General features: G+C 41.7%; 1 protein-coding gene across 4 annotated transcripts in view; it reads left to right on the top strand.

Annotated features, from left to right (window-relative positions):
- Positions 1–22,387, top strand: part of CC2D2A (coiled-coil and C2 domain containing 2A) — a 133,615-nt gene that overhangs the window by 28,052 nt on the left and 83,176 nt on the right. For 3 of the 4 annotated variants that reach the window (XM_057546968.1, XM_057546965.1, XM_057546966.1), the window contains 7 exons: positions 5,755–5,843; positions 6,172–6,273; positions 11,123–11,224; positions 11,965–12,141; positions 15,888–16,050; positions 19,867–20,003; positions 20,606–20,737. In XM_057546968.1, coding sequence (XP_057402951.1) covers positions 5,755–5,843; positions 6,172–6,273; positions 11,123–11,224; positions 11,965–12,141; positions 15,888–16,050; positions 19,867–20,003; positions 20,606–20,737 — 902 coding nt within the window. The remainder of the gene's footprint in view (positions 1–5,754; positions 5,844–6,171; positions 6,274–11,122; positions 11,225–11,964; positions 12,142–15,887; positions 16,051–19,866; positions 20,004–20,605; positions 20,738–22,387) is intronic. The other variant, XM_007167328.2, reaches the window with a different exon arrangement.

Raw genomic sequence — 22,387 nt, 5'->3', positions numbered from 1 at the left:
GGGAAAACCGGACAGATACATGTAAAAGAATGAAATTAGAACACTCCCTAACACCATACACAAAAATAAACTCAAAATGGATTAAAGACTGAAATGTAAGACCGTACCCTATAAAACTCTTAGAGGAAAACATAGGCAGAACACTCAATGACATAAATCACAGCAAGATCTTTTTTGACCCACCTCCTAGAGAAATGGAAATAAAAACGAAAATAAACAAATGGGACCTAATGCAACTTAAAAGCTTTTGCACAGCAAAGGAAACTATAAACAAGACAAAAAGACAACCCTCAGAATGGGAGAAAATATTTGCAAATGAATCAATAGACAAAGGATTAATCTCCAAAATATATAGACAGCTCATGCAGCTCAATATTAAAAATAAAACAACCCAATCAAAAAATGGGCAGAAGAATTAAATAGACATTTTACCAAAGAAGACATGCAATGGCCATGAGGCACATTAAAAGCTGCTCAACATCACTAATTATTAGAGAAATGCAAATCAAAACTACAATGAGGTATCACCTCACACCAGTTAGAATGGGCATCATTGGAAAATCTACAAACAACAAATGCTGGAGAGGGTGTGGAGAAAAGGGAACCCTCTTGAACTGTTGGTGGGAATGTAAATTGATACAGCCGCTATGGAGAACAGTATGGAATTTCCTTAAAAAACTAAAAATAGAATTACCATATGACCCAACAATCCCACTACTGGTCATATACCCCCAGAGAAAACCATAATTCAAAAAGACACATGCACCCCAGTGTTCATTGAAGTACTATTTACAATAGCCAAGTCATGGAAGCAGCATAAATTCATCTGCCCATTGACAGATGAATGGAAAAAGATGTGGTACATATATACAATGGAATATTCCTCAGCCATAAAAAGGAATGTAATTGGGTCATTTGTAGAGACGTGGATGGACATAGAGACTGTCACACAGAGTGAAGTAAGTCAGAAAGAGAAAAACAAATATTGTATATTAAACGCATATATGTGGAATCTAGAAAAATGGTACAGATGAACTGGTTTGCAAGGCAGAAATAGAGGCACAGATGTAGAGAACAAACGTATGGACACCAAAGGGGGAAAGTGGTGGTGGTGGGATGAATTGGGAGATTGGGATTGACATATATACACAAATATGTATAAAGTAGATAACTGATAAAAAGTAGCTTTTAAAAAAAGTCTTTCACTGCTCACCATCTTAACAAATTGAATTTTTGATTGAGTTATTTATTATCAATATCAATAATGCACAACTGATGAAGACATAAAGGTACTGTAAAATTTCTTCAATATGTATTAATCATAAGAAGTAAAATAAATAAATAAAACCTTTTAGAAGCATAGTCTTTAACTAGCATAGAAAGGTAGAAGAGTGAGGTAATTAACCAAGAATCATAGGCACACTCACCTATTCGACAATCTGTGATTTCAGATAGTACCAACTCAAATCCAACCAACTTAGTCATTCCTCAGTATCCACAGGGATTGGTTCCAGGACCACTCCCCGCCCCACCCCACCCTATGGATATCAAAATCCATCGATCCTCAGGTCCCTTATATAAAATGGCATAGAGTTTGCATATAACCTACATATATCATCCTGTATACTTTAAATGATGTCTTGATTATTTATAATACCTAATACAATGTCAATGCTATGTAAATAGTTGCTGGTTTGCAGCAAATTCAAGTCTTGCTTTTTGGAACTTTCTGGAATTTTTTCCAAATGTTTTCTATCCATGCCTGGTTGAATCAACAGATGCGGAACCCATGGACACAGAGGGCTGGCTGAACTGCATTTCTAATTTTATGTCAAGTCCTTGGAAAGTCCTCGTACACCCCAATGTATACAGAGAGCTCTGGTCTGGCAGTGTGATTCACAGAACAAATGGTCTGTCAAGACGTGTGGGAATGTCTGCAAAAGTAAGGGAAAGAGGGGAACACTTCCAGGTGGTGGAGTAAAGACTTTGGAAAATGACTTCTCCTTAAAAAAAACAACATCACATCAACTCAGGGACAGTAGATGAGAAGATTGGAAAATTATTTCAACATGCAATGCCTATTTTATTATAAGGTGGTTGTGTTTTCTGAGGGGTCACGTATAATAGAAGTGGTTTAAAGAAAAATGGAACATATCCATCTTGTGATGAAGTCCGTAAGGAGAGAGAAATAGGGCGCAGTGAGTATGGGTGACAGGAAAAGGTGACAGCGCGAAGAAGATCTGGAAGCAACACAAGGCTAATGAAGCTTTGGGATTCACGGCTTTGCTGAGCAACCAGTGCAGTGTTGCTGAATTTGTAATCCCTGCTGCCTCTGATGAAAAACATCACATGGCCAAGGACATCCATATTTCATACTAATGGACATTATGTATATATTTTTAATGGAATGTCTTGAAATTCTCTCATTACCCATAAGTTCTTGCATGTCCTCAACTCAAATCTTTAATAATTTAAACAATTATTTTCATTGCACTCTTGGATACTGTGGAAACTTTATCCGTGCCAGGTTTTCTTAGCTGTGTCACAGAGCCTCTTTAGTAAATGTGAAATCACATCACACCCTTTTTCAAGTTTGGCAAATCACTTCTTAGCCCCAGGGCAGGACAAATAGAGACAGTTTGGGACCACGTAGCTGATTAGTCATGTAGTGGAGTAATAAGGGGGGAAAATGTCTTATGAGGATTGTCTTCATGTTTCTAGCTGTTTAAAGACACTCTGTTTGCCATAGACTACCAACATAAAAATGAAAGTCCCTAAGCCCTAATAGTTATTATGTCAAAGGGAGTGAATTAGTACGCTTGGTTTCCATGGTTATCATGGTAGTAATACTACCTTAAAAAGAAAAAAGTTGTCATCATCTGATTTCATCCAAATGAGGATTACATTTATTTTGTTTGAAATTCCTCTTTAAGTATAATATCTCTCACACCCTCATGGTTCCTTCATGTGTTTTCCTGCATTGATACAGTGCTACAAGGTGCCAGGTACAAAAGTCACCAACATGGTCCTTGCCCTCAAGCAGGTCACATTCTAGCTGGGAAAATAACATCTCACCACTAGTTCTACAGATCAGATTTGGAAATCTTTATGCCCTCCAAATGTCTTTCACTAACACAGAGTTTTGAAAAAATCAGGCAAGAACTACTTTTGACCACTTCAGAATTTTTCGAGTTTTTTAAAACTAATACATACTAAAGAAGCCCCTTTGGTTTCTTTATTCAGAAGAGATAGTGTTTAAATAAAATATATTGTCTCTCTTTTAAAGAATAATTCATAAAATTATTCTAATGAGTTCCATGTATGCAATAGCTATTTTAAGTCAATTTGAAAAACTAGATCTCTTTTAAAAAAAAGCAGGGGGAAGGGGAGTAAATAAACAAGATTTTTTTTCACATTCAAAGGCATGCCTTGTTAACTATGAAAGGGCAGCTCTCTGGGGGCAGAAGCAAAGAGAGTGATCAGCCAGAGAACAGAGTGGGCAAGCCCCAGGGGGTCCAGTCTAGAAGCCCTTCTTTATCGGCCTAGGTGGTCCACACACACTTAGTGACACTTACCTGTGCCCGCCCTTTGTGGCTGAATACCAGAGAACCTGGGAGAGGAAGGAGGTACTCATCAAATAACCACACAAATATATAAATTCAAAATGTGACAAACGTGATACAGGAAACGTCTTGGGACTTTGACATGGGGATATGATCTACCATGGATAGATGATCTTTAAAATAGGAAATAATGACTTGATTTTTTACGTGAGTTGAAAAACAATGCCAAAGGACTTTTTATCGAGCTAATGGAGATTCTTCTAAAGAACTTGAACCTCAATCCACACATGCAAGACTGTGATCTTCACTACAATTATCTCATGCTTTCCTACAGGCATTGAGGAGATGGCATGATTGGTGCCTGATAAAGTAGGATTTTACATCGCTCTATCACACAGAAGGAAGGAAGCCCAGCCTCAGCACTGAGCGGCCAAGTTGCAGAAATAGCTCCGAAGCCCAGGATCGCTTTTCTGCATAAGCGGAGGCCAAAGGGCCAGCACAGCAGCCTCTGCCCGTCATCATTTCCTCTCTCTGCCACGATTCCTTCCACCTGCTAATAAATCATCTTGCCTTCTCTTTTTCTTTCATTTGTTAGCCTTCGTCCCTTAACAGTGCCAATGCCTACAGGGTCAGAAGCCTCCTGTCTCTGCACGCTCTCCCTCAGGAAAGGTTTTCTCAAGACGTTAACATCACCATGGTAGAAACGCTTCCTAAGTCTTCATCTTGGGGCCTGGACCCCTTCCCAGAGCTCAGGTGCAGGACAAGCACACATTTCCATATCCTGCCAGCACCTCAGACTCGTTCCAGCTGCAAACTGATCCCCTTCAGTATCTCCCAGACTGGCTTCCCTCCTCTTTTCTCTTTCTCAGGAACCCCAAACCCCTACTCACCTCAGTCAAAACCTCAGACACCTTCACCTTCTCTTTCTCTTTGCTCTAAACCGGGGGTCCTCTGACTTGAGTGTGTCTTTAAATCACCCAGATGGTGGCTCCACCCCCAGGTTCTGCTTCACTGAGTCTGTCTGGGGCCTGGCCTGAGTGTTTGCCCGTCCACCAGGTGCCCAGAAGATGCTGCCACTGCTGGGAGAACTAGTGCCCTACCTCGCCATCGTCACTAGGGACAACTGTACCATTTCTCTTGTGGCATCTTCGCAATTATTCCCACGGATTCCCTCTTTATTATCTCACCAGGGTATCCCAGCTGGGGTCCCTGGTGCTTCCACCCCAACCATGCTGTACCTGCAGGCCCAGGAGCAGCTTCAGAAAGTGCTGCTTCACTTCCTCCTCTCTCCACATCCTTCAAGACATCCCCACCGCATGGAGAATACATTCCAGACTCCTCCTTGTGACATTAGAGGCTCCCCATGACTTGACCCCAAACTCCTTCTGCAAGCTTATCTTCTACTTCATCCCAGTAGAGCCTCTCTGCTCCAAGCATTAACATTCTGTTCGTGCAAATGCTTTGTTCTATTTCCACCTCTTTCATAATGGTGTAGAGCATTTGGGACCAAATCCCAAGCATTGCACTTCCTCGGTGTGCAATCGTAATGCCAGTCAGTTATCACAGAGGGCCTCGGGGTCTTCATCTTCAAGGTGCCAGGTGGTCCCTCCTAGCAGGGATGGCGTAAGATTGACGAGAAGATGCATTCAACACATTATCACAGAGCCCGACACAAAATAGCTGAACAACATTTCATGATATTTATGTAGAGGTTTAATAATATGTACAAAATGTGTGTTGGCTGTATGAGATAGCCCGGGGCTATAGAACCTCTCATAGAAAAGGTTTCTCTGACTGAAGTTATCAGTGCTGTTGAAAGTTGAACTCAGAAATCAACAGCCATCCATTCATCCAACAAGCCTGTTTCTCAAGTCAACAAATTCGAGAACCTCTTCCCAATGGTAATTGAATTGGTAAGTGTGTCAGTGCCTTGAGTAGTCAAATGTCATTTGTTTTATTCTTAGTTAAGTTGATGTAACAGCCTTAATAGGACCGAGGTTTTCACTGTCCGTCTTAAAGAAGCCAAGGCATGTCCTTATTACACCAAATGGACGGTTATCAACATTATCTCATGATTGCTTATGTGAAGTTCTAAATTTGCAAAATAAAATTACATTCTCTTGCTATTTTTCAATCTAATCTTCCCTTTGGAAAAAAAATGTTTTAAAGTAATTTTCTTGTATTGCTTTAGGCTTACCTCCAATTCCTTCAGCTTCCAGAACAGGCTTTGCAGAATTTTCCATGAGAGAACGCATGAGGGAGAAATTACAAGCTGCAAGGGTGAGAGAAACCACAGGAATATTTTGTTCGGTGCTGATTGCAATGCTTCTGGTCTTGTCTAGCTTGCTTTGCTTGCTCAAAACTGCATGGATTTTAATACCGTTAAATTTGTTTTTCATGTTCTAAATGTTAATGCAGTATTTGATATTGGCACAGATGAAAATTATACTTAAGAAGAATTTAACATCCTTTTTCTAAATCATTGTTCTTATCTCTTAAAGAAGTATAACGTGTATTTTTTACTGATTTATTTCTCCTAAGATGGTGACCAAGATTTTCATAGCATCACTGACATGATGTAGCAATAATTTTCTGTTCAACTTTTTAGTCCAAAGCAGAAAGTGCGTTGCTGCAGGAAATTCCCACCCCTCGGCCCAGGCGCTTACGAAGTCCCAGTGAGAGAGAATTGGAGACTGAATTTGGCACAGAGGTGAGAAATGGGCCATCCCTACTTTGTGACCAAGGACAGTGAAGCAGAATATAAATTTTCCAGCAAAAGTTCTAGAACAGAGCTATGCACAGAGGAGGTGTTAAATGCTTATTATTAATAATAATAGCTACTATTTATAGAGTGCTACTCGGTGCCAGGCATTTTGCCAAGTCTGCCCCATGTTATCACATGCCTTTATCCCAACACGCCTATGAGGTGGGTACTATTATTTCCATTCACATTTGATATATGAGGTTCAGAGGGGCTGCAAAGCTATCCCTAGGTCACAGAGCATGTATGTGGAGGAGTCAGGATTTGACCCCAGCTCTATCTCATTCCCAGTCTGTCTCAAGGGTCAGTGTTGCTGGGTCCATGGATCTTGCTGGGAAACAGAGAAAGAGACGAGAATAGAATCTGATCGTGGGGGCCTTGAGTGTTACACTAAGGAGCACTGATGGTTTTTCATAAGCAGTGGAAAGCAATTGACAATAGGATCGGGAGGTGGTTTGAATGCCCTGGGTTGATTTTTGTTTGAATCTGAGATGCTGGTGAAGCATCACAGCATGTGTTCCTCTGGAGATGCACATAGAGGAAGGGACCTGGGCCTGGAGAAACAGATTTTGGAAGCATTTCTACTGTGGTGAGTTTTGAAGTTTTGAGAGTGCCTTGGCTTCCTGAGGGAAAGAAGACTGAATGAAGACAGTCTTACACTTGGAGAAAAACTGACAGTAAAAGCCCATGAAGCAGAGTGGAAGCCAGTAAAAGATAGACGTAGCAGGGATGTTGCTGAAGGACAAGCATGTAAGAGGGTAAAAGAAGGAACAGAAAGAACAGAGCAAATGGCTCAATGAAGTGTTTGCAAGTCTAATCCAATGGTTTGTTGTTGATGATGATGGTTTTGGTTGTTTTCAAAGTCTTTGCTTTAGGGATATTTCTGAAACACAACCACTGATCTCTTAGATGATGCCTTTTCTTTTTCTATGATGAGATGCTACAAATTTTTACCTATATTCATCCCAAACAAGCCAGAGATTGCATGATTACAAGGAAAGTTGTAGCCATCCTCATAGGTTGTTGGAACACTCAGTCAGTCCCCTAAAAAGGCTTTATGACAATTTGCTACTCCATTCTACTGAGGACACGTTTCTTGTTCTTTAATTCCAATTTATTTTCTTTCGTAAGAGCCATAATTGTAAGAGCCATAATTCTAAAATATTGGAAAATAAAGAAAAACTCCCTGAAATCCCATCATGATGACACAAACACTTTGATTGTTTCAGCAGGTGTGTGAGTCTTGGCTTCTGGTCAAGTGGGCTAAGTGATAGGAGGGTCTGGTCTCCTATATCCGGCCTTGTCTGTACCTTCTGATGGATAATCATTTCACACAGTCATGGTAGTTCTCACTTGTCCATGGGCCATGAATATGATATCCAAATCAAGCTGGAAGTTTTAGAAGTAAAAATGTACTCCCTAGCCTCATAGGGTATTTATTTCTCCTTGTGAGCAGGACCTTGACCTGTATGTCTGTCATAGTCTATCTCCCCTAAGAGCCATTCTGTGGGTTTGAGGCAAATGTCAACTGCCTTGCCCTTAGACCTGATCCCAGGTTGCTAATGGAACATACCATTCACAAGCACATTTCTTCATGTATACACCTCAACCCAGAAGGAATATCTAAAAAGTGGTCCATTTATATCCTATGGAGCAAAGAGCAAAGCACACAAAGAACCCAGATGCTGGACCTCAGCTGCCCAGCATTCAGTGCTGGCAATCTCACACACTAGCTGTGTGACCTTGGACATGTAACTTATCTACTCTCTGGACCCCACTTTCCACCTCTGTAAAATAGGGATACTACTAGAACCCAATTCTTGGTATTGTTTTGAGGATTAAATGATCTCATACATGCTACAGTGTTTCAGACAGCACCTGGCACATGGTAAGCCCTCTCTCTGTAAGTGTTAGCTAGTGTCAGAGGCTGTAGGGTCAGAGTGAAAAGGAGAAACCAGCTGGGAATATGGTGGAGAATCCAAATTATCAACTCAAACCTGTGCTTAACTCTTGTTTGCATTTCTATTTACTTTATACTCAGCAGACTTGTGATAAGAGAACAAAGCCAAACACAAGTCTCCAAGAACATGTCAACATCAAAGTGGAAATAACACAGAACTTTTGACTACTTGGTCTCCACTAGACATGACCATAATGTCTTTATTTTCTGGGCCTGGTTCTCTGTCCCAGGTGACCCAAGTTCTGATCCCTTGACACACTCTACCTGTTGCCCAGCCAGCATCTACAGGAGACTCCTTCCTGCCAGGTGCCCACTGGGCTCTGAATACACAGGGATGTCAGTCACAGCCTACTCTCAAGGATCCCAGTAGGGATGACAGGCAGGTTATCAGACAATGGAAGTACAGGATGATTAAGATCTGTGGTGGGTGCTATTAGGAGCTCATAGAAAGGGCACTTGGCTCCAGCCTTGGAGTCAGGTTACGTAAAATTTGAGGAGTCTTGGCTTAGGCAATGGTTTCTTATCTCTGACTCTGAAACACAAGTGGCAAAAGAATAAATAGATACACTGGACTTCTCCAAAATTAAACATTTCTGAGCTTCAAAGAAACCATCAAGAAAGTGAAAAGACAACACACAGAATGGGAGAAATTATTTGGAAATCATATATCTTGATTAATATCATGACTGATATCAAGAATGTATAAAAATCTGAGGTATCTGCAAGACAGTCCAGATTAGGATGTCTTTTAAGGAATTAAAAACATTGATTAACAGTTTAGAAGAGAGATAAGGGCTAGAACTAGTATATTTTGTAATTATGGTATGGTAAAATTAATGAGACTTGGGGCTTCCCTGGTGGCGCAGTGGTTGAGAATCTGCCTGCTAATTCCGGGGGTACTGGTTTGAGCCCTGGTCTGGGAAGATCCCACATGCTGCGGAGCAACTAGGCCCTTGAGCCACAACTACTGAGCCTGTGTGTCTGGAGCCTGTGCTCCGCTACAAGAGAGGCCACGATAGTGAGAGGCCCGTGCACCACGATGAAGAGTGGCCCCCACTTGCCGCAACTAGAGAAAGCCCTCGCACAGAAACGAAGACCCAACACAGCCAAAAATAAATAAATTAATTAATTAATTTTTAAAAAAAATTTAAAAAAAAAGTAATGAGACTTGATATTGCCTAGTTCAAGCTAGAAGAGGGCCATAGAGCCTTCCTGGAGGATACAACAAATTCAAGGGTGAGAAAGAATTCCTAGCTGGACACATGCACATATCATGATAGGCATTCAAGTTGAAATTAAATGTCATTATTACTTTAAGCTTATATAAAGATATTATAGATAATAGTTCTTTAAAATTTAATTCTGCACACTCAATCCTTTTAAATATATTTAATAGCTTTTAATATGCTAGTATAATTTACTTTTAAATATTTTTAGATTTTAATAAAAATTAAATTACAAGCTTTTTGATCAAGTCCATAAATATCATAATAAAACTGTCAATATTACAATAAAAGACACCAATGAAATTATATTTTCGGAACTTAATAGCATCTGTGCCAAGCAAGTATAGAAAGGGATGGGAAGAAACAAAAAGAATAAAATACTAATCTCCACATACACATATTTGCCACATGGAATTTAACCTACTTATTTTATTTTCTAAATGGCTAGTGTTTCTGCCTGGTCTTGTGTTTTAGTATCATCATCTTTACAGTTCTCTAAAACCCAAGGCTGGCCTACACACAGAGTCAAGCTTCTCTTCTCTCTTTTTGGTTGACCCCTTGGCTTGTTTTCGTGCTGTCAAACATATCAGTCTCCCTCATGGGCTATCAGAGGTGGGGGATTCTGAGGCAGGCAGGAGCAGAATGGCATCCTCAGCAGTGAACGAGAAAGCTTTAGCCCTGTTTTATGAGAAGACTAAACTTGGAAGATCCTTAGAAAATCTTCCTGATCCAGCACTGGAACCTGATCTTTAGTCTACGCTAGTTTTTTCAGTTGTTTCTCCTTATACTAAGTAATACCCATCTGCTTCTTTCCTCATCTTCAAAAACACCATTTAAAATTCTGGAATTTACCAAGACAAATAATAACTCTTTGCATTGCACTGTGAAATTTATTCATTAGCACACCTTCAACTTCTATATAATTGAGTACTATTACATAACTACTTAACGTTATACTGCAAAATGAGAAAATGGAGGGAAAGCGTAGAATTTTACATAAATTGGAAGTGTATGTATTCTCTTGCTAGTATGATAGACTATACCCAACTGATGTCCTCATTTTTATTCTGGCCATTGCTGGACATCTAGCTGCATTTGGGTGAAATTTTATAGCACCTTATCTTAGCTGTTCCAAGTATTTCTAGCTTTCATCACAGAGGTGTCTCTGGGTAAACGCCTGAGGAGACTCAGTCAGCCATTCTGAGATTTACACAAAACTGAAAGGCCAGGGCCTGGGGCAGCCCTTGCCCACTTGGACTTATTTATAATCAAACATCATTGATACTTTTCATCATAGACTGTTTGGAAATGATGCTCTGTGAGCTGGATAATCTATTGATCTATAGGATGAAATAACACTTTTCATTTTCAGGTTTATTGACTATAAAATTTTATATTTGTTTAGTCTTGAGAGAGACAGAGCTGAGTAAGAAAATATTCAGCCACGTTAACATTCAAATATATTTGAAATTTGTAAACATTTCATTCCTTAGAAATGGTGAGATGCATCAATGGTCAGAAGATAAGACTTTTGAAGGTTAATGCTTGTTTTAGAACATCCTTAGTTTCTTGATTTAAATGGTGTCTCTATCATTTTTTTCTACTCGTATAGCCAGGTAGAGAGGTACAAAGGACTCAACAAGAAGATGACTCCCAAGGTTTTTCAAGAGTAAAATTCCATGATTCTGTGCGAAAAATCAAGTCTAAACCCCCGGTGAGAAATCTTATCTTTTTAAATCATGTTTGTTTTAAATCATACATTCTTTAAATCATGTATTTTGTTGATTTGTTTGTTTTTCAAAAATATTCAAAGAGAAATGACTATACACACAGGCTGACTCCTATTGCATGGAGTATGCAAAAAAAAGTATGAGAAATGATTCCTACTTTTGAAATCCTGGAATCAGGTGGAAAGATTAGAATACTGCCTACTTTGGGGAAGGGAAATGCATGGAAGGGCAGGAAATGTTCATGATAAGACTACTTGTTCAGCCATGAAGTTGCACCAGCTTTTACTATGGGGAAAAAAGGGGATACTAACTCAAGAAGAATTAAAACAAACTCCCAAAAATGATCTTTTTTTATAAAAAAGTTTAACAAACGCTGTATTGCTCAAAATTAAAAGTATCTCAGCATTGGCCTATAAAACACTGAATCCACTTTTTTGCATTTTAATCATCTTTTCTAAAGCATTTACTGATATAAATAATGTATTTATGTGCTTGTAGGAAGGTAAATAATTGCTGATTTATTAAAAAAGTAACTCATTAAAGTTACTTAACTAAGGAGGCCTGTTGCATCTGTTAAAGTTCACCACCTTCAACAAAGGTAATATGCTTAGGAGGCCTAGAATGTGCCTGATGCTCTCAGCATCCAGCCAGCTGTCAGTGAACCATGCAGAGCTTAGCTCAGTTTAGATAATCCCGAATTCTATTGCTTGCTGCTTCTCTGTAGGTTCCGCCTGGCTTCCCTTCTGCTGAGGAAGCTTATAAATTCTTTACTTTCAACTTTGATCCCGAACCAGAGGAATCAGAGGAAAAACCAAAAGCAAAAAGCAGAGATGGAACTAACCAAGAGGAGGAGGAAGGAGAGGAAGAAGAGCCACCTGTGCAAGAAGGAGTAAGCAAAATGGTATTTAGTATTAGGATGGTAATGAGGAGGGGGATGATGATGATGATGATGATGGTGATGATGGTATTGGTGATGATGGTGATGATGGTATTGGTGATGATGGTGATGATGGTATTGGTGATGATGGTGATGAGGATGATGATGGTGACGATGATGGTGACAATGATGGTGATGATATCCTAGCCAGGAAGAAAGTGGCTGGGAACAAACTCACCACCCCCACACAGAACAACTCATCCATGTCCTATCTGAAAGCAATAAGAATACCAGATTCACATTACTTTCTTAGCCCTTGATTTTACCCCATAATTTGGGGACTAAGGACCTTAATTAAATCTGTCCATCTTTCTCTTGTGGAAAAAAAAAAAGCATAGCAACATGGTTTACAAATTTTTCTTGCTAGACTCCACACAAGGATTAGTATTCATTTCATATACAAAATGTTTACCTCTCCAAGGCAAATGAAACCTATCTCTCTCTCTCTCCCTACAACCTTACAGGTGAGCAGCTTTTTGTGCCCCATACCACACCCAAGCTACAATTCAGATTCTGTAATTGTGGGTGGGATGTGTGAAATCAAAGAAAACATGCTATTAAAAATGGGCAGAGGGGGCTTCCCTAGTGGCGCAGTGGTTGAGAGTCTGCCTGCTAATGCAGGGGACACGGGTTCGAGCCCTGGTCTGGGAAGATCCCACATGCCGCGGAGCAACTAAGCCCGTGCGCCACAACTACTAAGCCTGCGCGTCTGGAGCCTGTGCTCCGCAACAAGAGAGGCCGCGATAGTGAGAGGCCCGCGCACCGCGATGAAGAGTGGCCCCCGCTTGCCACAACTAGAGAAAGCCCTCTCACAGAAACGAAGACCCAACATAGCAATCAATCAATCAATCAATCAATAAATCTTAAAGTGTACAGTGGTTTAAAAAAAAAAAAATGGGCAGAGGACTTGAATAGCCATCTCTCCAAGGAAGATATACAAAGGGCCAATAAGTACATGAAAAGATGCTTAACAGCATTAATCATTAGGGAAACGCAAATCAAAAGCACAATAAGATACCACTTTACACAGATTAGCGTGACTGTTATAAGATAGATAGATAGATAGATAGATAGATAGATAGATAAAGGAAGGAAGGGAGGGAAGGAGGGAGGCAGGCAGGAAGGAAATGTACTGGCAAGTATGTGGAGAAACTTGTGCATCGCTGATGGTGATGCAAAGTGCTACAACTGCTGTGGAAAAAGTCTATTTCTGAGGTTCCTCAGAAATTGAAACATAGAACTAACTACCATACAATCCAGCAATACCCAAAAGAACTGAAAGCGGACACTCAAACAGATATTTGTACTCCTGTTGATAGAAGCATTATTTACAATAGCCAGAAAGGAAGGAAATTCTGACATATGCTAAACATGGATGAACCTTGAAGACATTATGCTAAGTGAAATAAGCCGGTTACAAAAGGACAAATATTGTGTGATCCCACTTTCATGAGGTACCTAGAGTTGTCAAGTTCATGGAGAAAGACAGTACAATGGTGGTTGCCAGGGACTGGAGGAGGGGGAAACGGGGAGATATTGTTTAATGGGGACAGAGTTTCAGTTGGGGAAGATGAAAAAGTTCTGGAGATGGATAGTGACGTTGGTTGTACGACAATATAAATATACTTAATGCCACAGAACTGTACATTTAAATGTGGTTAATATGATAAATTTTATGTTATTTATATTTTACCACATTAAAAAACAAAAAGGAAAACACACCAAAATGTTTCAGAATTTGCACAGTTGGCCTATTTCTGTGCTTAACTTTTAGTCACCTCCCTTGAAAAATGACTCCCAGAAATGGAATTTCTTACCTAGGTCTATGAAAGCTTGGGAATACTTCAGTGTGCTCTATAATAATTGTTTTACAGATCTATATTCAGCTAGTTCTGGCTCAGGATCTCTCATGAGGTTGCAGACAAGGTGGCCAAGGCTGCATTCATCTGAAGGCTTGACTGAGTTGGGAGGGTTTGCTTCCAAGGTGGCTCACCCATCTGCCCAGCAAGTGCTGGTTGTTGGCGGGAGGCCTCAGTTCAGACCTTCCTGTAAAGCTGCCTGAGTGTCCTCGTGACATGACAGCTGGTTTCCCCAAAGCAAGTGATCCGAGAGGAAGCAAGGAGGAAGCCAGGATGCCTTTTACGACCTAGTATCAGACACTACGTAACCGAACTCATATTCTACTCACAGAAGCAAGTCACTAAGTACGGCCCACATAGAAAGGGAGGAGTATCAGACTCCACTTTTGGAAGGCAGGACTGTGAACAAATCTGTGGGCTTCTTAAATCAGGACATCTCTCTCCAAAAGCCACTTCTCCTTCCTTTTGCATTATTTTCTCCATGGAATTTCTGTTTCTAAAACTGCCCTTTTGAATCATGCGTACTTTGAAGCTCCTCCCCTGTAGCCTGTAGCCCAGGCTCTGGTCTGCCGAGACACTTTTTTAGTATTTTCATACTCAGAGTGGGTTTAGTCTTTCTGGTGGAGGTTTTGGACCATCTGCAGGCCCCATCACTTGCTTCCCTCTTCTGTCTTCTCTGCAGTTTTCTCAGCCTGTATTTGCCCAAAACAGAGATGGGGCACGAGCAAGAAAGACCACACACTATGATTACCGGATATTTCTCTATTCACTTTTTTGAAGCTTGTGGCATTCTCTGTCTTCAGTTTATGCTGAGAGCTTGGTTACCATGTAGATTTACTTTACCCTTATTATTGTTTTGCATATTTGTGGAGGAAATATTAGGAGGCAGGAAGCTAGGCTGCTGCCATTGTCTTCAGCTACCTGCCAGCCTCCACAGGATTTTTTTGTGGATTCAGTTGCCTGACCAGGGATCGAATCAAACCCATGCCGCCTGCAGTGGAAGCGCAGAGTCCTAACCACTGGACCGCCAGGGAATTCCCTCTCCACAGGATTTTAAAAGGTGTTCCTCATAAATGGATGTCAGGTTTAAACTTTAAAAAGAAGAACAAGAAGGAAAAAGAAAAGAAGGAGGGGAAAAAAGAGGGAAAAGGAGAAGAAGGAGGAGGAGGAAAAAGAAAAGGAAAAAACATTTGGAAAATATTCAAACTAAATTAACATGCTTCAGCTGACAATTTGTAATTACAGGTCCTGTGCTTAGAATTTTTACATGCATTATTTAATTTTATTCTCACAAAACCCTAAGAGGTAAAATCTATTAATACCCCAGTCTTACAACTGAGAAAACTGAGGATCGGAAGGGTACGTAAGTTCCCCACAGTCAACCAGGCAGCATGGGGTGAAGCTGGGATTCAAGCCCAGGCAGTCTAAGCAGAGTGTGTGGACCCCATGCTTGGTGCATTTGCCCTGGGGTCAGTGCTAGATGGAAGGTTAAAAAGCTGCATAACTCATGAACCCAAGTTCTTTGAGTAACTGTGGAAGAACAGGCACCCTCGAAGGAGGCCACAGTGATTGAGATTTCACTTGCTTTGCTTTGCTTTGCTTTGCTTTGCACATCTCTTCTGACCTCAGTGCATTCTGATTTTTCCAAGTATGTGGAAGAGTGAAAAAAACAAAGCTTATTAAATAGGAAAGGCCATATAGTTTTACGCTTTCATTTAGAAAAAGATAAAAAGAAAAGGTAACTTTATTATAGGAGAAGTTGTTTGGTGCATTTAATATCACTGATGATTTTTGCAAGAAAATTAATTATTTTTGCCTGATTGTTTCTTGCTGTTTTTTAATGAAATGCAGGATGAGGAAGAGCTGCTCGATGGCAGGGATGCTGAGGATCTCCTACTGGGCTTAGATCATGCGGCTGAAGATTTTGTGGCAGTCAGACCTGCGGATTATGAAAGTGTGCACATTCGTCTGCAGATGGAAAAAGAGCTCCTGTTCATACCCAGCAGGCTGACAGGTACTTGCTCTCTTTATCGTCCTGCTCAACTTAGGCATCTTCGTTTCCCTTCAGATGAAATGTGGCTGGTGTATAAGGATGCCTGATTTCCACAGCTGATCCCAATTTCTAATCTGATTTCGTAATCAAGAAATATGTTCAGACAAAAAAATACAGAACATGGAAAAATATCCATTCAACAACACATCGTTAGACTAGCAGAAGAAATACCAGGACGCTATGGGAACCCCTCCACCAAATCCATGACCAGTTCTGGGGCTGAGAGTGTGTGAGACTCTGAGATTCAGGCTGTGAAAAGGAAAAAGTCAGTTTCATCCTCTACTTACAATCAACACTTCTAGAACACTTCTGTGACCAGGTGTGCGGGTTTCTTCCCACAGCAACCAATTCTCCAACACCAGCTAGGTGTCCTACAATTGAATTCTGACAGCGTCTACCTGGGGTCAGCGCAGAACCCACAGATTTAGGGCTCAGTCCCACAAGACTTCCCCCTCCCTCCCATGCCAACCCTAGGTATTGGGTCACCAGGTTACCCACGGCTCTATTTGACTCTACTACGGTAAGAGGGTTCCATGACACCATCTTCAGGTTGAGTAATTTGCTACAACAGCACGTAGAACTCAAGGAAACACTTACTTATATTTACTGGTCTATTATACACTAAAGAAAATGATAGAGGATGCAGATGAAGAGACGCATAGGGCGAGGTATGAGGGAAAGCTTCCATGCTCTCTCCAGGCACACAACCTCCCAGCACCTCCATGCGTTCACCAACCAGGAAGCTCTCTAAACCCCTCCAGTGAGGATTGTTACGGAGGCTTCAGTTATGTAGGCATGATTGATTACATCATGGCCACTGGTGATGGATTCTCTCTCTAGACCCTCTCCTGTCCCGGAGGTAGGGATAGAGGGAGGCAGATGCTGAAAGCCCCAGCCCTCTGCTCACATGCTTCGTTTCCCTGGCCACCAGCACCCATCCTGACAGGAGCCCCAGCCACCTGTCATCTCATTAGCATACAGGAGACAATTACCACTCCAGAGATTCCAGGGGTTTGAAGAGCTGTGTGCCGGGAAGCCGGCTGGCCAAGCTTCCTCCTGCATGGGGAAATGGCCAGGCTACTGAAGCCAGGACCATCTGACTAATTCCCAGGTACATCTCCTTTCTTCCTCTCTTTCCTGGGTCTCCCTTTGCTCTTTTTTTTCCCCTGGAATTTCCTTTCCTCCTGAGAGTTCCTGAGGGATTCCCCCCCCCCCCAGTTCCAGTGAGTCCTGCAGGAGTGCACCCCTCAGGCTGGGAAGGAGGCCTGAGCTTACCCTACTTGGAAGTCGGATTTCTTTTCATTTGTCCTGTTCTATTTAAGTTCCAATTAAATGCTGAGCCAAAAGCAAATTATTGTTTCTTTTTGAGAGGTCATTTTGAATCAACTATGTTCAAAGTATCATAATTTGTTGGCCATCCCAAGTTTCTTTTTCAAGTAGGTAGCTGGCAAAATTACCCAAGGATTTTAACTTTGCAATAATAATAATAGTAATAATAATAGTGAATGCCTTCTGTGCATTGATTCCACCTGGTACTTTTCCAAATGCTTGATGTGTATCAACGAACGTGCCTCACCCACCCACCAGGGCTGGAGAAGTGACCTTTTTTCATGCCCATTTTACAAATGAAGAAGTAGAAGCTCAGAGGAGTTAGGGATCTGGCCCAAGACCACGAAGCTAGTAAAGCAAGGCAGGTTTCCGATCTAGGTGACCTGCTCCAGAGGCCACCCACGTGCACATGCGTCCTGATGCTTCTTCGGGGAGAGAGGCACTGTAGCGGCCTCAGCCAAGGAGGAGCTTTGTCACTAGGGTTTTTGCTCAGAGGACTCACTGTTAGGCCTCTCCCTGGAGCCCACCTGAGTTGGGGATGGAGGTTAGACCCCAGGGGCTGTCTCAGACCGGGCCAGAAACTGGGAGTCGGTAGAGGCAGTGGAAGAGGCTTAGGGGGTCCTGGTTGCACTTCGCTTGCTCTGAGCAGGGAATCAGGGCTTCCATTCCGTGGAGGCGACCCCACGACCAAGCACACAGACCCGGCTCTTCCTTCCTGTGGTATGACCTTGAGCATGTTCCTCTATTCTCAGGTGCTTCACCTGAAGACAGGAGACAATGAAACTATCCTGCAAGGTGGCTCTGGGCATTTATTTTTATTTTGAGCATTGAGGAAATAATATGAGTGAAGTGCCTATGTTGCGACTAGCACTTAGCAGGGGATCAAAAATAAGAACTTCTATTACTGTTGCTATTTTCTTGTTACTGTTTAGACAATGGTCTCCAAAGCAGAGTGAGTTCATCCCAGGGGTATAGGAAGAAAACATCAAGACTTCTACTTACATTTATTTTTAATCTCATCCTTTTCTAATTTAATTTTGTTTGTGCCATAGTGCATACATAATAAATAAACATACATATAACGAGCAAGTGCCCAAAAATGTTTCGATGAAAAGTTTTGAAGACCATTGGACTAGTGGTGGACTGATGTTTAGACTTGTGGATAGATGAGGTGGGGGACAGAAAAAAAGGTAAAACAATAGTTTGCTCCACATTTTCTAAGGACCCAGAGATAGGTTTTCCTAGGAATACTGGTATTAGTTGTTTTTTGTGGATGGGTTTGGGATGCAGTGTCCAAATGGCCACACGCTGGAAAATTAGCAGATTCAGGGATTTGGGGTGTTTCAGAGTGAGATAATTATAAAACGAAAACAAGTCTCCACCTTTCATTGCTCATTGCCAAATTACATCCTGACCTTCATGTCAGCATCTGCCAGCTTCTCCTCTAGCCCACTCTGCTGAAAAAGCAGGCCCAGAGGTCTTTTTGGAATTGCGGATCTGCTCAGTCACTCCCTGGCACAAAGTCTTCAGTGATGCCACCCCCTTGACCAGACCCCAAGCTCCTGTGAGACCTGCAGGGCTCTCCCGGCTCTCCCTCCTGCCCTCTGCTGACATTATCTCCAGGCACTGCCCCTGCCCTCGGCACCACTGCATTCTGGGTGTTTCTGTTTCCCACTCAGCACAGGCTGTTCCCTTGGGCAGACACACTTGCTTGTCCCATCACCAGCTCTTTCCTTCTCAATCTTCAGGAGTCAGTGCAAATGGAAAAGCCTTTTTTCACTGCTCCATCTCAAGTCTATCCCCTTCCCACTCTGCATTATTATCACAGGTGTTCTTTTCTTCACCGTGCTTACCATTCTCTGAAGTCATCTTGTTCCGTCCTTTGTTGGCTGTTGCTGCCTGTCGGTCCCACTGACCCCCCAGAGCCTCCTGAGCACGGGGCACAGGGGAACTGTCAGCAAAGATCTGATCTATGAACAGATCAAAGAGGGAGGGAGTAAATGAAGTCACATTGACTCAAGTGAACTTTTTAATTTACAAAGCACTTCCTCATACTTTACTTCATTTAATTCTCCCAAGACCCCAAAGAAATAGATATTATCATCACTTTTGTATGGAAGGAAAGAGTTCAAAGAAGCGTCTGGTCCAAATTCGCTCCACTGACGAGCCCAGGAGCAGCTCCCCTGATTTGGGTACCACACTCCTCGCAGTGTGTGAGGCCACGCTGGCGAGTTAGGTGTAGAATTATTTCATGATTCTCCAACATGATACTGCGGGTAAATACATCCATGTTTCCCTTGGTCCTGCTTCTAGAAATCAGTTTGGAGCATTTGCAGTTTCCAAGAACATAAATAAAATCTCCGGTGGTGGTTTTCATTTCACCAAATTGCGGTTTGAAACGTTTAGGTTGGCACTAATGAGGCTCGTATTTATTTGTGAACTGTCTAGTGCCTACGTATAAAAAACTTCCTGAGAATGTGCAGCCCAGGTACCCGGAAGACGAAGGCCTTTACATCGGGGCAAGACTGGAGGTGCCGAGAGCCAACCAGAACATCATGGAGAACAGGTTGCTGGTGCAGGAGCCCGTAAGCTCTCAGCCCTGCTCCCTCACTGTAGCCCAGGAGGGATTCATGGATGCTCTCTATCCTGTGGGCCATCACTGCAGCGTGGTACTCATTTCCTCCTGAGAGTGTCTGCAGAGTGGCTCATTCTTTTTTTTTTTTTTTTTAATTTGTCCTCAATATGTTTAGTGGCCCTCAAACATCACACCCTGTCCTCTGCTCAAATCCCATTTTCTGCAAGCTGGATTCAGGCTCCTCCTGCTAAATCTGATATTGGCAACCTTTTCCCAATTCCCAGAAATTTTTAATTGTCCGAAGATAGAATGTTCTCAATTGTTTTTCTCCTTGGTTGCCTTTCTTAAATTTTTGACGAATAGAAAATACATTTTTCTTAAGCAATCCTTTAATTTGTTTCTTAAACTTTTTTTGAGGAGATGGGGTTGAAAACTATATCTTAAATGAATTCTGGGGGCATTAGTGAAAACTCAATTTCTAATGGAAACAGAGACTTTAAAATATTTACGGGGCAGGGGGAGGGTGCATGAAATACGTATGTTGACAGAGAATTTCCCTGCAAACGCTGTTTATTTTGTAAACCATTTTCTGTCCCTCTGCTTGATCCCCAGGGGAGGAGATGGTTCGGAGATGATGGAAGAATCCTAGCGCTGCCAAACCCCATCAAGCCATTTCCTTCAAGACCACCCATGTTGACACAGGAGCAAGACATTAAGGCAGAACTCAAAACACTGTATAAAAAGGTAAACCTCCCTCCCCATTTTTAATACATGAATTTGCTTGAAAGTGCTTTGCTTTTTGAATAGCTTGGAATGATAAATTTGCAGCACTCTATTTTGACTTTTTTTTAATAATTCACTATCTTACACATGCAAAGCAAACAGCAGGCATATTATATAAGAGTGAGTCTCCTGCCCTCACCAAATCCCTTCTTAAACAAGGAATGAGTTTCCCATGTAGGAATGGCTAGGTCAGCATCTTTATTCACATATCCAGGTTAGCTGCTCTGATTTTTTCTCTTTTCTCTGTGTCATCTCATGTATACTGCAGGATTATTTCCCCCTCATTTTCTCTTTATTATATAACTGGAGATTTTCTATCCTCGCAAATCCTTTTTATGGTATGTTCCTCAGCTCTGGTACCATGCTACCTGATTTGAGTCCTGGCCCTGTCACTCACTGGGCAAACTTGGCTCTCCCCATCTCTGTGCTGCGATTTCTCCATCTATAAAATGGTAGTCATAATAGCATCTGCCTCCTAGGATTGTTGTGCAGATGGTTAAGATAATATATAAAAGTGCTTCAAACAGAGCTCAGCGAGGGCTGGCCGGTGTTGAAAAGACAGTTGCCTGCTTTCAAATTTAATCATATTGCTCTTGCTTTCCTGAAGTGTCCAGCAAGGATCACCTCCTTCAGAAACTCATGTAATCATTTCAACACTGCTAGTGTGAAAGAGAATAAGGGGATATAAGATCATTCTATATAGCTATAGAGGGGCATGTTGAACAGGGAAGACACAGGCCCAAGTCAGAGAATCTGAGCAGAGTCGGGTGTCCTACTGGGTTGTGCTTCGGGAAGCTCCCCTGACCACTCTGGAGCTGTTTCCTTAATTGAAAAAATCATCATCATCTCTACCTCATATGATTTTTGTGAGTATTGAGGTGATGTATGTGTTTGCACTTTTTTGAAATGAATTTCTATACAGACAAATAGTAATGAGTGACTAATTTGTGCAGAAATGTGACCCTGGGAGTAGGCTTACAAAACAAGCATAAACCAAAGTCCTAGTCCGTGAGGGTTTTATCATCTATATGCTTATATGACAAAGATACATAATATAATTAGTGATCCAGACAATATCATCTTATGCATGCGTAATAATCCATCACTTTAGCTCTTCATCCATCCAACCATTTCAGCAAGAAACACTGATATAATGAAGCAAAAAATTATGGGTTAAAATTAGAAAATAGAAGAGTAATTACTATGGAGAGTAGGATCTTGAGGGAGCCAATTAAGATTCATCTTACCTGTCTCCTTTAGAAGTTCTGAGCTAATTGGGAAACGCACAAGAATCAGAGAGGGATGCAGATTTCAGTTGCAACTAAGGATAAAGCTGGACAGCAGAACGCTGCTTGGACACAAGACCAATTGGGCTTCTGGCTCCATCTCCCAAGAGTTCTGTCCCCCCATCTAGAGAAGGGCCCCAATGAGTTCACCACGTGGACTGCCACGGAGAACCCACGGGGGCAGTGAGCAGGCTGTCGGGAAAGAGCTGAGAAGGGACAGCTAGAGGCCACCGGTTACTCTGCCCAGCAAAGAACTTGGACCAATGGATCCTGGGCTCCAGTTGACTCTCTAATCAAACAGTCTTCCTTCTCTTTTGAGAAGGAG

Source organism: Balaenoptera acutorostrata, chromosome 5 (assembly GCF_949987535.1).
Source record: "Balaenoptera acutorostrata chromosome 5, mBalAcu1.1, whole genome shotgun sequence".
NCBI lineage: Eukaryota > Metazoa > Chordata > Mammalia > Artiodactyla > Balaenopteridae > Balaenoptera > Balaenoptera acutorostrata.
The sequence above is the reverse complement of the archived record's forward strand: the minus strand, read 5'-3'. Positions and strand labels throughout refer to the sequence as shown.